This window comes from Cydia fagiglandana, chromosome 10, assembly GCF_963556715.1.
Source record: "Cydia fagiglandana chromosome 10, ilCydFagi1.1, whole genome shotgun sequence".
In the NCBI taxonomy this organism is placed as follows: domain Eukaryota; kingdom Metazoa; phylum Arthropoda; class Insecta; order Lepidoptera; family Tortricidae; genus Cydia; species Cydia fagiglandana.
In genome coordinates, this window is record NC_085941.1 from 18343808 (window position 1) to 18354827 (window position 11020).

The 11020-nt window shown below is 38.8% G+C and overlaps 1 protein-coding gene across 1 annotated transcript; it reads right to left on the reverse strand.

The window, feature by feature from the left end:
• Positions 1 to 5719: 5719 nt before the first annotated feature.
• LOC134668296 (uncharacterized) lies at positions 5720 to 9915 on the reverse strand. Its single transcript, XM_063525779.1, has 2 exons — positions 7774 to 9915; positions 5720 to 5767 (listed from the first exon to the last, which is right to left on the reverse strand). The coding sequence occupies exons 1-2, from the start codon at positions 9913 to 9915 to the stop codon at positions 5720 to 5722; spliced, it is 2190 nt and encodes a 729-aa protein (XP_063381849.1).
• Between the last annotated feature and the right edge of the window lie 1105 nt (positions 9916 to 11020).

Below are 11020 nucleotides of genomic sequence, written 5' to 3' on the forward strand. Positions count from 1 at the left end.
TGAAGTAGTCTTTACTTGCACGAATCAGATACTTAGGTACAATAAGATGAATATGACGTGCAAACTATAAAAGACAAATTACTATTAATAACAACTATTAATAACAATACAACTACAAAATAATTACTTAAAAAAAGATATATGTTATATCCAATAAAGTGACAGTTTCATAATCGCATTATTTTTAGTGGCCCAGATAGAAATTTGAAATAATGTGAAAAGCAACGGTGAACACCAATCATGCCATTTCATTTAATGTCGTCAATCATCATTTGTTGATCTTACATTTACTTTAATAACATAATGACGTTAATGACGTTAGTACTTCCTAAATTTTGTTAAGGTGCATGTGGTCGTCAATGACCTTGATTAGGTATACATAAATCTTGTAGCCCATTTAGACGAATACTTAGCTTTTATACATCTCATCAATGCTGCTGATTATTATATTTAATTTATGACTATTAGTTTTACAAAAAATATATATTGCTACATGTACAAAAAATAAAAAATAAAACTTATAATTTTAAAATAAAGCAGCCTTTATTATAGAATACAGCTATTTTATAGATATGATCGAATTAGTTATCTACGTACGTTTCCAAATTTCCGTTACTATTAAATTAATAATTAAAACTAAATTTGAATAGGTTTATTAATAAAATGACTGTGGACAATGCGCTATATTTTTTTCAGTAATAGTAAATCTTAAATAATGACAATTACGATAAAATTCAAATGTACCTTAACTAAATAAGTTAAGCTAACAAAACTATGACTAATTTGAAAAATCCCTTTTTCACAAATGTATAGTCCAACTCCAACCAAACACTAGGTTTCTTCTTTTTCTTTGGCCTTCAAAAACGAAATTTCACGGCCACCTCGCCTTAACATTAGATATGAGCGCCGCGCCGGCGCGCCGCCGCCGCCGACAAAATTTTCGCGCCGCCGCCGCCGACGCTGCGCTATCGGCGTGGCATCGGCGTGACCTTGATAGATACTACTACTTTCAGAATCAGATAATATATATTTTATCTAGTTTAGATCTTTAACGGGGCCAGTCTGAATAGCTTATAGACATTCAAAAGGCATTTTAGGTCCATATAATTCAAAAATATCGATGGTAAATTCAAACTTTTCTGTTTGGTAACCACGCTACTAGTGTTACGGCAATGACTAATTTTGCCAGCTGGCTAGCTCATCCGTCATTCACCGCTAATTTAACCATTGCAAGAATGGTTGAATGTCTTTAAAAGGTGTAAAAGGGGGTTAATTTCAGATATTAAGTGCTTTCACGCCCAACGGTGGCCGTTGGCTGTGCACGGAAGGCATCGGAAACGGAATCGGGTCTCATTTAGCTTGGCCATTGTTCAAATTTCAAGCTTTGCCCTCGCATCGCTCGCATAGAATAGAAGTAAGCCGCTATCTAAACCTCCAAATTTTCGGCCCTGTTTGGAGCTTAATTTTCGGCCTCGCTTTTAAAATGCTTGCTCATTGGTTCTTCTGCGATCTTAGCTCCACTGCCTTTGGCCTCGCACAAATGCACCTGCAGGAAAGCTCCAGGTCTTTAACACTATGGCCTCGGTCTTAATCGGCCTTCGGACTTGCTTTACACTGGACCAGTAGTTCAATTCCAAGCTCTGCTCTCTTACAGCATGGCCTTCGGCCTCGCACAGAAGCGCGCCGTAGTCGGCGCTCCGCACATTCGGCCGTCAGCCAAGCTCACACTTGGCGTTCGATTCTAAGCTGTAAGCTTACCTGCAGCTCAGCATCTGGCCACGCATGGGAAGGCGTCGGAATCAGGTCTTCGGTGTTAGATGGAGCTCGGCCGTGGCCCTCACTTTTTGACGTAAATCGGTTTGTTGGGTTGATATTGGTTAATGACGGAGCTTGGTTTTCCTTGCTTCGGCACTTTGGACTGTCGACCAGACGTTTCCCTGATACAGTCAATGCGCTACTTTTTACTAGAACAAAAGATAAGGGCCACGCAAAGATCGTCCGGCCAGGGCCTCGCCAAGATTAAGACCGCCTCTGATGCTGCGCGATGTCGTTTATACTATATAAAAAACTTTCGTACCTTTATTCAATAAATTTTGCTTGAAATTGAAAAATGCACTTATTTTATAACTTTCTTGCAGCAAAACATGTATTTTCGGTAAAATTTTGGTTTGTATTCTTTTTTCGTTAATCAAAGGTGTTTCAAGGCCACTCCGCCGATTCGCCGCCGCCGCCGACCGATTTTGACCGGCGCGCCGCCGCCGATCAAATGCCTATCGGCGCTCATATCTACTTAACATACGAGCTCAAATTAGCGATAGTTAGTGCAAATGGCGCTCTAGATGTAGAGAATAGGGCTATTACAATAAATTTCTTAATTGCTCCGTCAAATTCTTGGCTGGTGATGCAAAAGTGATGTCAGAGGAAGGAATGTCAACGAAACACGGCAAGATAACGAATTTATTGCGAGAAAATATAAAAACCGGCCAAGTGCGAGTCGGACTCGCGCACGAAGGACTCCGTACCATTACGCAAAAAATCACGTTTGTTGTATGGGAGCTCCACTTAAATATATATTATATTCTGTTTTTAGTATTTGTTGTTATAGCGGCAACAGAAATACATCATCTGTGAAAATTAAAAAAAAAAGTTTTTTTACTGCAGCACTTTTAATTTTTTTCTTGAATTTTTTACAGTTATTAAATTATAAATATGTCAACTAGGATTTCTACATTAGATTGACACTTAAATTTGTATCAATGATAAAGACGACGAAATAAAATCGTAATTTCCTTTAGTTTTTTGTGCAACAACCCAAAATGTCTACTTGAAATACAGTTCATGATTTACAGCCCATTGAATGACAAACAGACGAACGGACAGCGGATACTAAATAAAAGGTCCCAACACCCAGGTTTACGGAACCCTAAAATGAATATCTAAGTAAGCTCTCGTAGTTTTGTGTATAATGTGGACTTTATTATGATGTAAAACGTCGTGAGATAAGTTGTGCAGGAGATTCTTGTAACCAGATTGTCTTATCTGAGACTCGAAATGACTACGATTCTTATCACAGGCAAAAAGAGTAAAAGCTACGGAATAATTTACTTATAAAATATTAATAAAAGAATACTAATATTCAACTAAATAAACAGCGAGGATATGCCGCCAGCATCATCCTCGGTACCATTGTACCGCGCCTGAAGGGCTTATTTTAGATCTAAGCTAGTTTTTAATTTCGTTAAGTACCGTAAAACGGGGTGAGTAGGTTTCGCGGGGAGAGGTGGGTTATTTATTTTTATTTTATTTTATTTTATTTATGAATGAGGAGAGAAGGTTTGAGAAGGGATTTTAAGGCTATTGCTACAAAAATAATATATTCCAATTTAAAATGGAGCTATAGTAATACGCATAATAAAAAAATCGATCCAACAATCTTCCAGAATCACCTTTGTATGAAAACCCCTCTCACCCCAAATACGAGGCACTACGGGGTGAGGTGGGTTATTCCTCTTTATCGTCAAAGTTATGAAATGGAACTACCCAAAATAAAATAAAAACTAAAATACAAACGCCCAGAACACTTATTATATATACACCATTTAGTTATCATATGTATGTTGTGTGTCAAGAGTGAACAGGCACCTTCTGGGCGAGCTCGCTCCATCGTAGGCCACGTCTACGCCTCGGCTAGTCTGTGGCCATGAGTAAGCCCATTCATAATAAAAAATAAAAAATTATCGAGGTTTGAATTTCAGTTTTGACCCTACTCACCCCATTTTACGGTATACATAATAACACTGCATATATCATGTTTGTAAATAAATTATTAAGAAATAAATTAAACATTCTTCAGTTAGAGTATCAACTTGCTTGGTATTTATATTATATATTATATTTAAATAATAGCGGCAACATATCAATATTCTGTATTTCTCTAAGGTTCCCACGTTGTAGGCTGAGCCTAGTGTCATCACTGTACTGCCTCTCTTGGAATGCTAATTTATTGAAATAAATATAATTTTGAATCTGAATTTGAATTGGTACGAGTCTTATAATGAATTTTTATTTGAACTTTATTGACCCTGTTCAGCGGTGAGGTGGATAATGCCGGTTCAGTTGAGGCGAAGATAATTAAACCCGTCTTGTATAGTCACAAATAATTATATTATCAAAAGCACAAGTTACATATTTAGGTGTAATGTGAAGTATAAATTATTCTCGTTCCCATGGTAATATAATTCAAGGATAGAACAATACCATAGATAACTATGAAAAGGAATTAGTCTTCTGTTGGACTTGCCAACATGCTGGGGCGGGCCGAAACCTTCGCCTTAAATAATAATAAGTCCATAATTTGCTACTAAAATAGGTATAACCTCATTACCCAGCATCATGGTATAATCCAATTAAAGAAACTTATGTTTACAATGAAAGCTAAACAATAAAGAGTAACATCTTATTAAACGTTATTCAAATCCTACAGATAAAAACAAGAGAAAATCAATATTATTGAGATCACCCTAAGAAATATTACCTAAATAACAACAAATACAACGCATATGTTGATAAACGCAAGAAAGAGAACTAAATGTACTCTCTTTAACTTCTAAGTAGTGTTAACAAGGCAGCAGTTTACCTAAGAGTTATAAATTAAAGAAACAAGAACCTTGTCAAACTATAAACTTAGCTTACACACATATTTAGACATACTTAGTGTCCAAACTTAAAGGTGTATTAAAAACACAATGCATAAAAGCTTACTTACACAATAGAATATTATTCAATGGGTAACACAGCAAAACCGCTTAAAGATCGTTTGTACACCTTTTTATTAGGTGCCAAGAGGTCTACAACGCGTACCTTATTATCATCACCAGGATATACTTTAACAATTCTGGCCATGGGCCATGTCATGGGGGGAGAGTTAGGCTCTCTCATAATAACTAACGAACCAACTTTAACATTTGGTTGGCTATCGCGCCACTTGGGACGACATTGTAATACATTCAAATAATACTTATGCCATACCTTCCAAAAGTGGCCTTTAACCTTGTTACAGATCTCCCAGAACTTTAATCTATTATTAGGTAACTCGGCCAAGTCCGCTTCCGGGAAGGATGTCATAGAAGTACCAATCAGAAAGTGGCCAGGCGTAAGGTAGCTGTAATCGTTAATATCGTCAGCAGTTACAGGCAAAAGTGGCCTAGAATTCAGGGTCCCTTCAATTTGACATAAAATAGTATTAAGTTGTTCATACGTCAGTACATAAGCCTGCAATATACGCTTTAAGTGGTACTTAGTACTTTTAACAGCAGCTTCGGCAAGACCAGCAAACACTGGTGAATAGCTTGGCACAAAGTGAAAGGCAATACGTTGCTGTGCCGCATAGGATTGCACCAGAGTCTGATGATCCTGTGATGCATTTAAATTGTACAGCTCAGCTAATTGGTTCTTTGCCCCCTTAAAGCATCCACCATTGTCACAAAATACGTCGGTCGGAAGGCCTCTTCGCGCTATGAATCGCTTGAAACATGCAAGGAAAGCATCAGTGGTTAAGTCTGAAGAGAGCTCCAGATGTATAGCCTTTGTCACAAAACAAACAAATACGCATATATAGCCCTTTGTCTGTAAAGCTCTTCTTACGCGAGAATTCTTTACTGCTATTGGACCTGCAAAGTCGATGCCGACTTTTTGGAATGCTCGGCAGGCCGTGACTCTTTCAGGTGGCAAAGAACCCATCAGCTGTTTTGCACACTGAGCTTTCATTCTGAAACAAGGTAAGCATTTGTTAACTATACTTTTTACATAGCTATGACCATTTACAATCCAATATTTATCATTTAAGCTTGACAATAATAACTTGGGCGGAGAATGTAGCAGCCTAAGGTGCTCGTGCTTTACAATAAGCTTTGTTATGCGAGATTCCCTTGGTAGTATTACAGGATGTCTTTGTGAGTATGACACATTTGCGTTTTTTATTCTGCCACCAACTCTCAGCAAACCATGATTGTCAAGAAAAGGATGTAAGGAGTTGAGCGAACCTTTAACATTATCTAAGTTAGCCTTGAGACTCTCAATTTCATGTTTGAAGTAAATGCCTTGCTCACGTTTTATAATCTGAAGTAAAGCTAATTGAAGCTCCTTAGCGGAGAGATACTCAAGATTATTTGTGTCTTTAGTTTTTAAATTAGAGCAAAACCTCATTATATAGGCCATTACCCTTACCATTTTGTTGAGATCAGAAAACCTTTCTAAGAAATCGTAAGGATCTGATCCTTTTTGGGTAACTAACGTCACCTTGGCACTAGAGGGCGCCTTTTTCAATTCAGGTAGGTCATCGATTGTAGGAGGGTTAAGCTTATCATTAAAATTGTAGTTACCTTCCTGTAGAAAGCTTGGGCCGTGCAGCCACATGGGTATGTGACGCAGCTCATCTGGATCTGTACCTCTGCTCAGGCAGTCGCTCGGATTTTCTCCACTGGGTACATACAGCCAGCGCCATCTATCTGTGAGATCTCGAATTAACCTGACCCGATTGGCAACAAAAGCTTGGAGCCTTAAAGGCTCTGTTTTCACCCATGCTAGTGCAATTTGCGAGTCAGAAAACAGATATACATCTTGTATATTTAATTGCAATTTTAGCGATTCATAAACTCGAGCGATTAGTTTAGATAACAGTAGCATGGCACACAGTTCTAAGCGAGCTATGGTGAGCGTATCCTTATTGCGGGGGTTGATTCGAGATTTAGCACAAAGTAATGAAAGTGAAGCATTACCGTGTTCGTCGACCACCCGAAGATACACACAACAGCCGTAACCAGTCGTGCTACATGCATGAGCAAAACCTATCAATTGCAATGCAGAAGCATTGGAGGGTATATGCAGGTTCCTATTAATAGTGAAGGGTTCCATTTGAGATAATTTGGAAGCAAATGAAGACCACTCCTGAAGCAGCATAGCTGAAGGAACCTCATTCCAGCCTATTTTTTCAGCATATATTTTTTGCATGAAAGCCTTTGCCTTCATGATAATTGGCGCTATAAAACCTAGCGGATCATAAAATTTCGAAATATAGCTTAATATTTCTTTTTTGGTAGGCTTTTCCTTTTTAAAGGCCTCGGGGCAAGAAAAAACAAAGACATCGTCTCGCATATTCAGTTTTAAACCTAACGTCTTTAAATATAAATTATCTTTCTGGAAGTCTAAGTCATCAAACTGCCGTTTATCGTTGGGAATGCCCTCTAAGACTCTCTGATCATTAGATGCCCACTTGTGTGTATTGAAACTACCCTTACTTAACAACTCCCTTAATTGCGATTTGGCTTCCATCATAACCTTTAAATCGGAGTTTGAAAAACACATATCATCTACATAGGTGCAATTTCTTAATATATAAGCTGCAAGTGGGAAATCACTTTCAAACCTATCTGCTAACTCTAGTAAGCATCGAGTGCTTAAATATGTACTACTCTTTTGCCCATAGGTAACAGTATCTAGCTGTATGCATTTTAGAGGCTCATCGGGATTGCTTCTCCACAATATATTTTGCAATTTGGCATGCATAGGATTAACATCAACACATCGAAACATGCGTCGGATGTCTGTGGAGAAGGTATAGTTGCCTAATCGGAACAAAAGCATTATGTCAAACAACTCTTTTTGTACCGGAGGTCCGTTAAGCAAAATGTCATTGAGCGATACCTTTTTGTTAGTTTGCAAAGAACAGTCAAAGACTACCCGGGTACGTGTAGTTTTGCTAGAGTCATTAATTACAGCATGATGGGATGCAAAGTATAGAGGATCATTCTCAAAATCCAATTGATTGAAGTCAATATAGTGCCCATGCTTCAAGTCCACATATTCATTGATGAACTTTTCATAATCTGATAGCAAATTTATATTTTTGTGCAATCTTTTTTCGAGGTTAAGGAACCTATAATAAGCCATATCAAAAGAGCTACCAAGCACATCATTGACCTCATTCAAAGGAACTTTCAAAGGCAAGTCAACCTGAAACTTGTTATTTTCTAACACCGTTGTGCTCTTAAAAGTATCTTCACACATTTGATGCTCCGACATGCGTTCACAAAAGGTTTCAGGTATGCTCTCTACATTCCAAAATCTTTGTAGACTGTCATTAAGACTTGAGTCACATTGTGTACATAAAAGCGTTACCTTACTTTTGTCACTGGTTTGTTGTCGCGGTAAACCCCCACCTATGATGTAGCCAAACTTTGTATTTACAACCGTCGGGTGTGGACTGGCTGGGTCTTCAACAGGCTGCGCAGACCGCTCCTGCTGACCCGGAACTGGCTCCAGAAGGAGGACCTGGAAAAATATGTCAGCACCTAGAAGTAAATTGATCTCAGACGGCTGATGGAAATCAACATCAGACAGAGTGATCCCATCAGGTATATTAATAGCGTCCAATTTGATCGCATTTTGTGGCAGCTGGCATGTAATTTTTTCCATTACATTGCAATTCGCAGTGACTCGGTAAGGCATGGTCAAAGAATACACATCTAAAGGAATAGAATACTGTGTATCAGTACTTTTTCCTCCAGCACCAATTATGTTGCTGTTGTCCTTGCTTGGGGTCAATCCTAAAACATTTATTAATTTAGTGGTGGCTAAAGAGCTTTGTGAACAACAATCTAAAAGAGCTTTCACATGAACCTCACTACCTGTCCGTGAATAAAGCTTCACTCTGACTGTGGGCAATAGTACCCCATTATGCCCCAAGTTTGATATTAAAGAAACTTGGGGTTGGTTAGCCGAGTCCGGATGCAGTAAGGTATTATGAGCCTGTTTGCAAGTACTGCACCGGAAATGAAAGCGGCACTTTCCATTGTGTTTGTTTAGACAGACAGAGCATAGGTCATTATTTTTGCTGAAAGCTATCCTTTCACTACTAGTAAGCATTTTAAATTTGCTACAGTCAAATAGTCGGTGATTAGACTTACAATAACTGCAGGCAGGCGAGGCAGTCGCTGTCACATTCACCACTGCCTTGTGGTGAGACTTCCCGGGTGTGGGCGACGGCTCAGCATTCTCCAGTGCCAAGGCGCGTTTCTCCAAGTACAGCAGGAACTCGGTGACTGTGGGCTCCTCAGTGTCATCACGCTCCAATTGGTATGCCCGTGACGTGTAGGTGTCTAATTTACGGTACAAAATAGCCAATATAATAGGATTCCAATTATCCGTACTTACATTTAAATTCTTTAATGCAGATAAAGATTGTTTGATGCATGACACAAACTGTCTTAAATTTGCAGGGTTAGATTTGACCAAGGCATTTATATCAAGCAAGGCATTAATGTGTTCATTTACAATTTTGAACTTATGGTTATACCTCTCCTCTAAAAGCTTAAGAGCCTCCTCGTAGCTGCCTTCAGCTAGAGGCAGGTTCTTTATCAAGTCAAAGGGTTCATTTGCGAGAAACGAGCGCAAATAGTACAATTTTTGGACATTATCAATTGATCTATCGTTGTGTATTATTGCCTTAAACAAGTTAATAAAACCTGTATATTCACTATACTTACCAGTGAAAGTTTCAACTTTTATGGTAGGCAGTTTAGCCTTTTTGCAGGAAGACGCGGGAGCGTCAGACGAGGGCGCATCAGACGAGGACGACTTGTTTTTAATAGCCTCATTGAGGATAGTGAGAATGTTGTAGTATTTTGCCTCATAGTCCTCCACATCCTCCGCGTCCGCTTCGTCTAAGGCTAAAATCTCCTTATTACATTGTTCGTAATCTTTGAATAACTCTTCTATCCTGGCGCGCTTGGTTTCCAAGTCGGAAATTGCACTAAGGCCAACATCATTCTCATTATTGCTAAAGTTGAAGAGACGAGTGATTGAGGCCTTGGTGTAACCTCGTGCAGCTCGCAACCTCCTCAAGTCTTCAGATGCCATTATTGGTGATTGCGACTTAAAGGACTTAAAGTACCACATAAACTTTAGGTATAGTTTAAATTACTTAATATAGGCACAAGCTTCACTCCCTACAATGACCAGTAAAGTTCAACCATGAAATGTGTTTTAAAGTATTCGTTAGTTGGCAGCATTGACAACCCAATGCTGCAATGGCGGCTAATATGAAAAATTATTTTTTTCGCGACGAATGACGAATGACATTTCGACGAATTACATAATTAAAATTGTAAATATTTTGTAAAAACTTGCGCGATGCGAGGAATGTAGATTCTCGATGTGTAGAAGCGAAGAACCAACGTGATGCTCGATGCGACGAATATAAGTTTCGCGACACACGCGCGTTTTTGCTTGAAATGTAGATCCACGATGACCACGATGAATTTGAAGCGTGGGGTGTGCGTGGGACCGACGATATGCGCGATGCGACGAGTATGTTTGCGTCGCATGCGAATCTTTGCGTGAACAGTTGCACGAAAATATGACGATGAATGTATGCAGCGAATAGGTATTGCACCCCTATTGTTTCACGCCGCTTGCGTACTTCTTTTTAAAAGCGTGAATATTCTTGCACGAAGAAGCCGATGGATCGGTGACCATTTATCGCAAGCCGGAAATTTTCTATCTTCGTCCTTTCTTCTCTCTCGAAGGACCAATGTTCAGCGGTGAGGTGGATAATGCCGGTTCAGTTGAGGCGAAGATAATTAAACCCGTCTTGTATAGTCACAAATAATTATATTATCAAAAGCACAAGTTACATATTTAGGTGTAATGTGAAGTATAAATTATTCTCGTTCCCATGGTAATATAATTCAAGGATAGAACAATACCATAGATAACTATGAAAAGGAATTAGTCTTCTGTTGGACTTGCCAACAGACCCAACTACTGTTACGAATATCGCCTAACTGCCCGATTCGAACTTCTAAATATTACTGTACATCCCGTAAGTTTGTACAAGTCTATCTGACCTGAAAGGAGTTTTCCTCTCATCTAATCGAAGGTTAGCTGGAAGAGATCCCTTATAGGGATAAGTTCGCCTTTGTACTTCCATTACTGTAATTTGTTTTTGTAAACCTGTGTTGTG

What these genes read in the sequence shown, in the direction of transcription:
- LOC134668296 (XM_063525779.1), bottom strand. Translation starts at nt 9,915, where the DNA reads ATGGCATCTGAAGACTTGAGGAGGTTGCGAGCTGCACGAGGTTACACC. An exon ending in ACTTTGCATCCCATCATGCT is followed by an intron (nt 5,768 to 7,773) that starts GTAATTAATGAC and finishes ACCTTGTTTCAG; the next exon opens with AATGAAAGCTCAGTGTGCAA.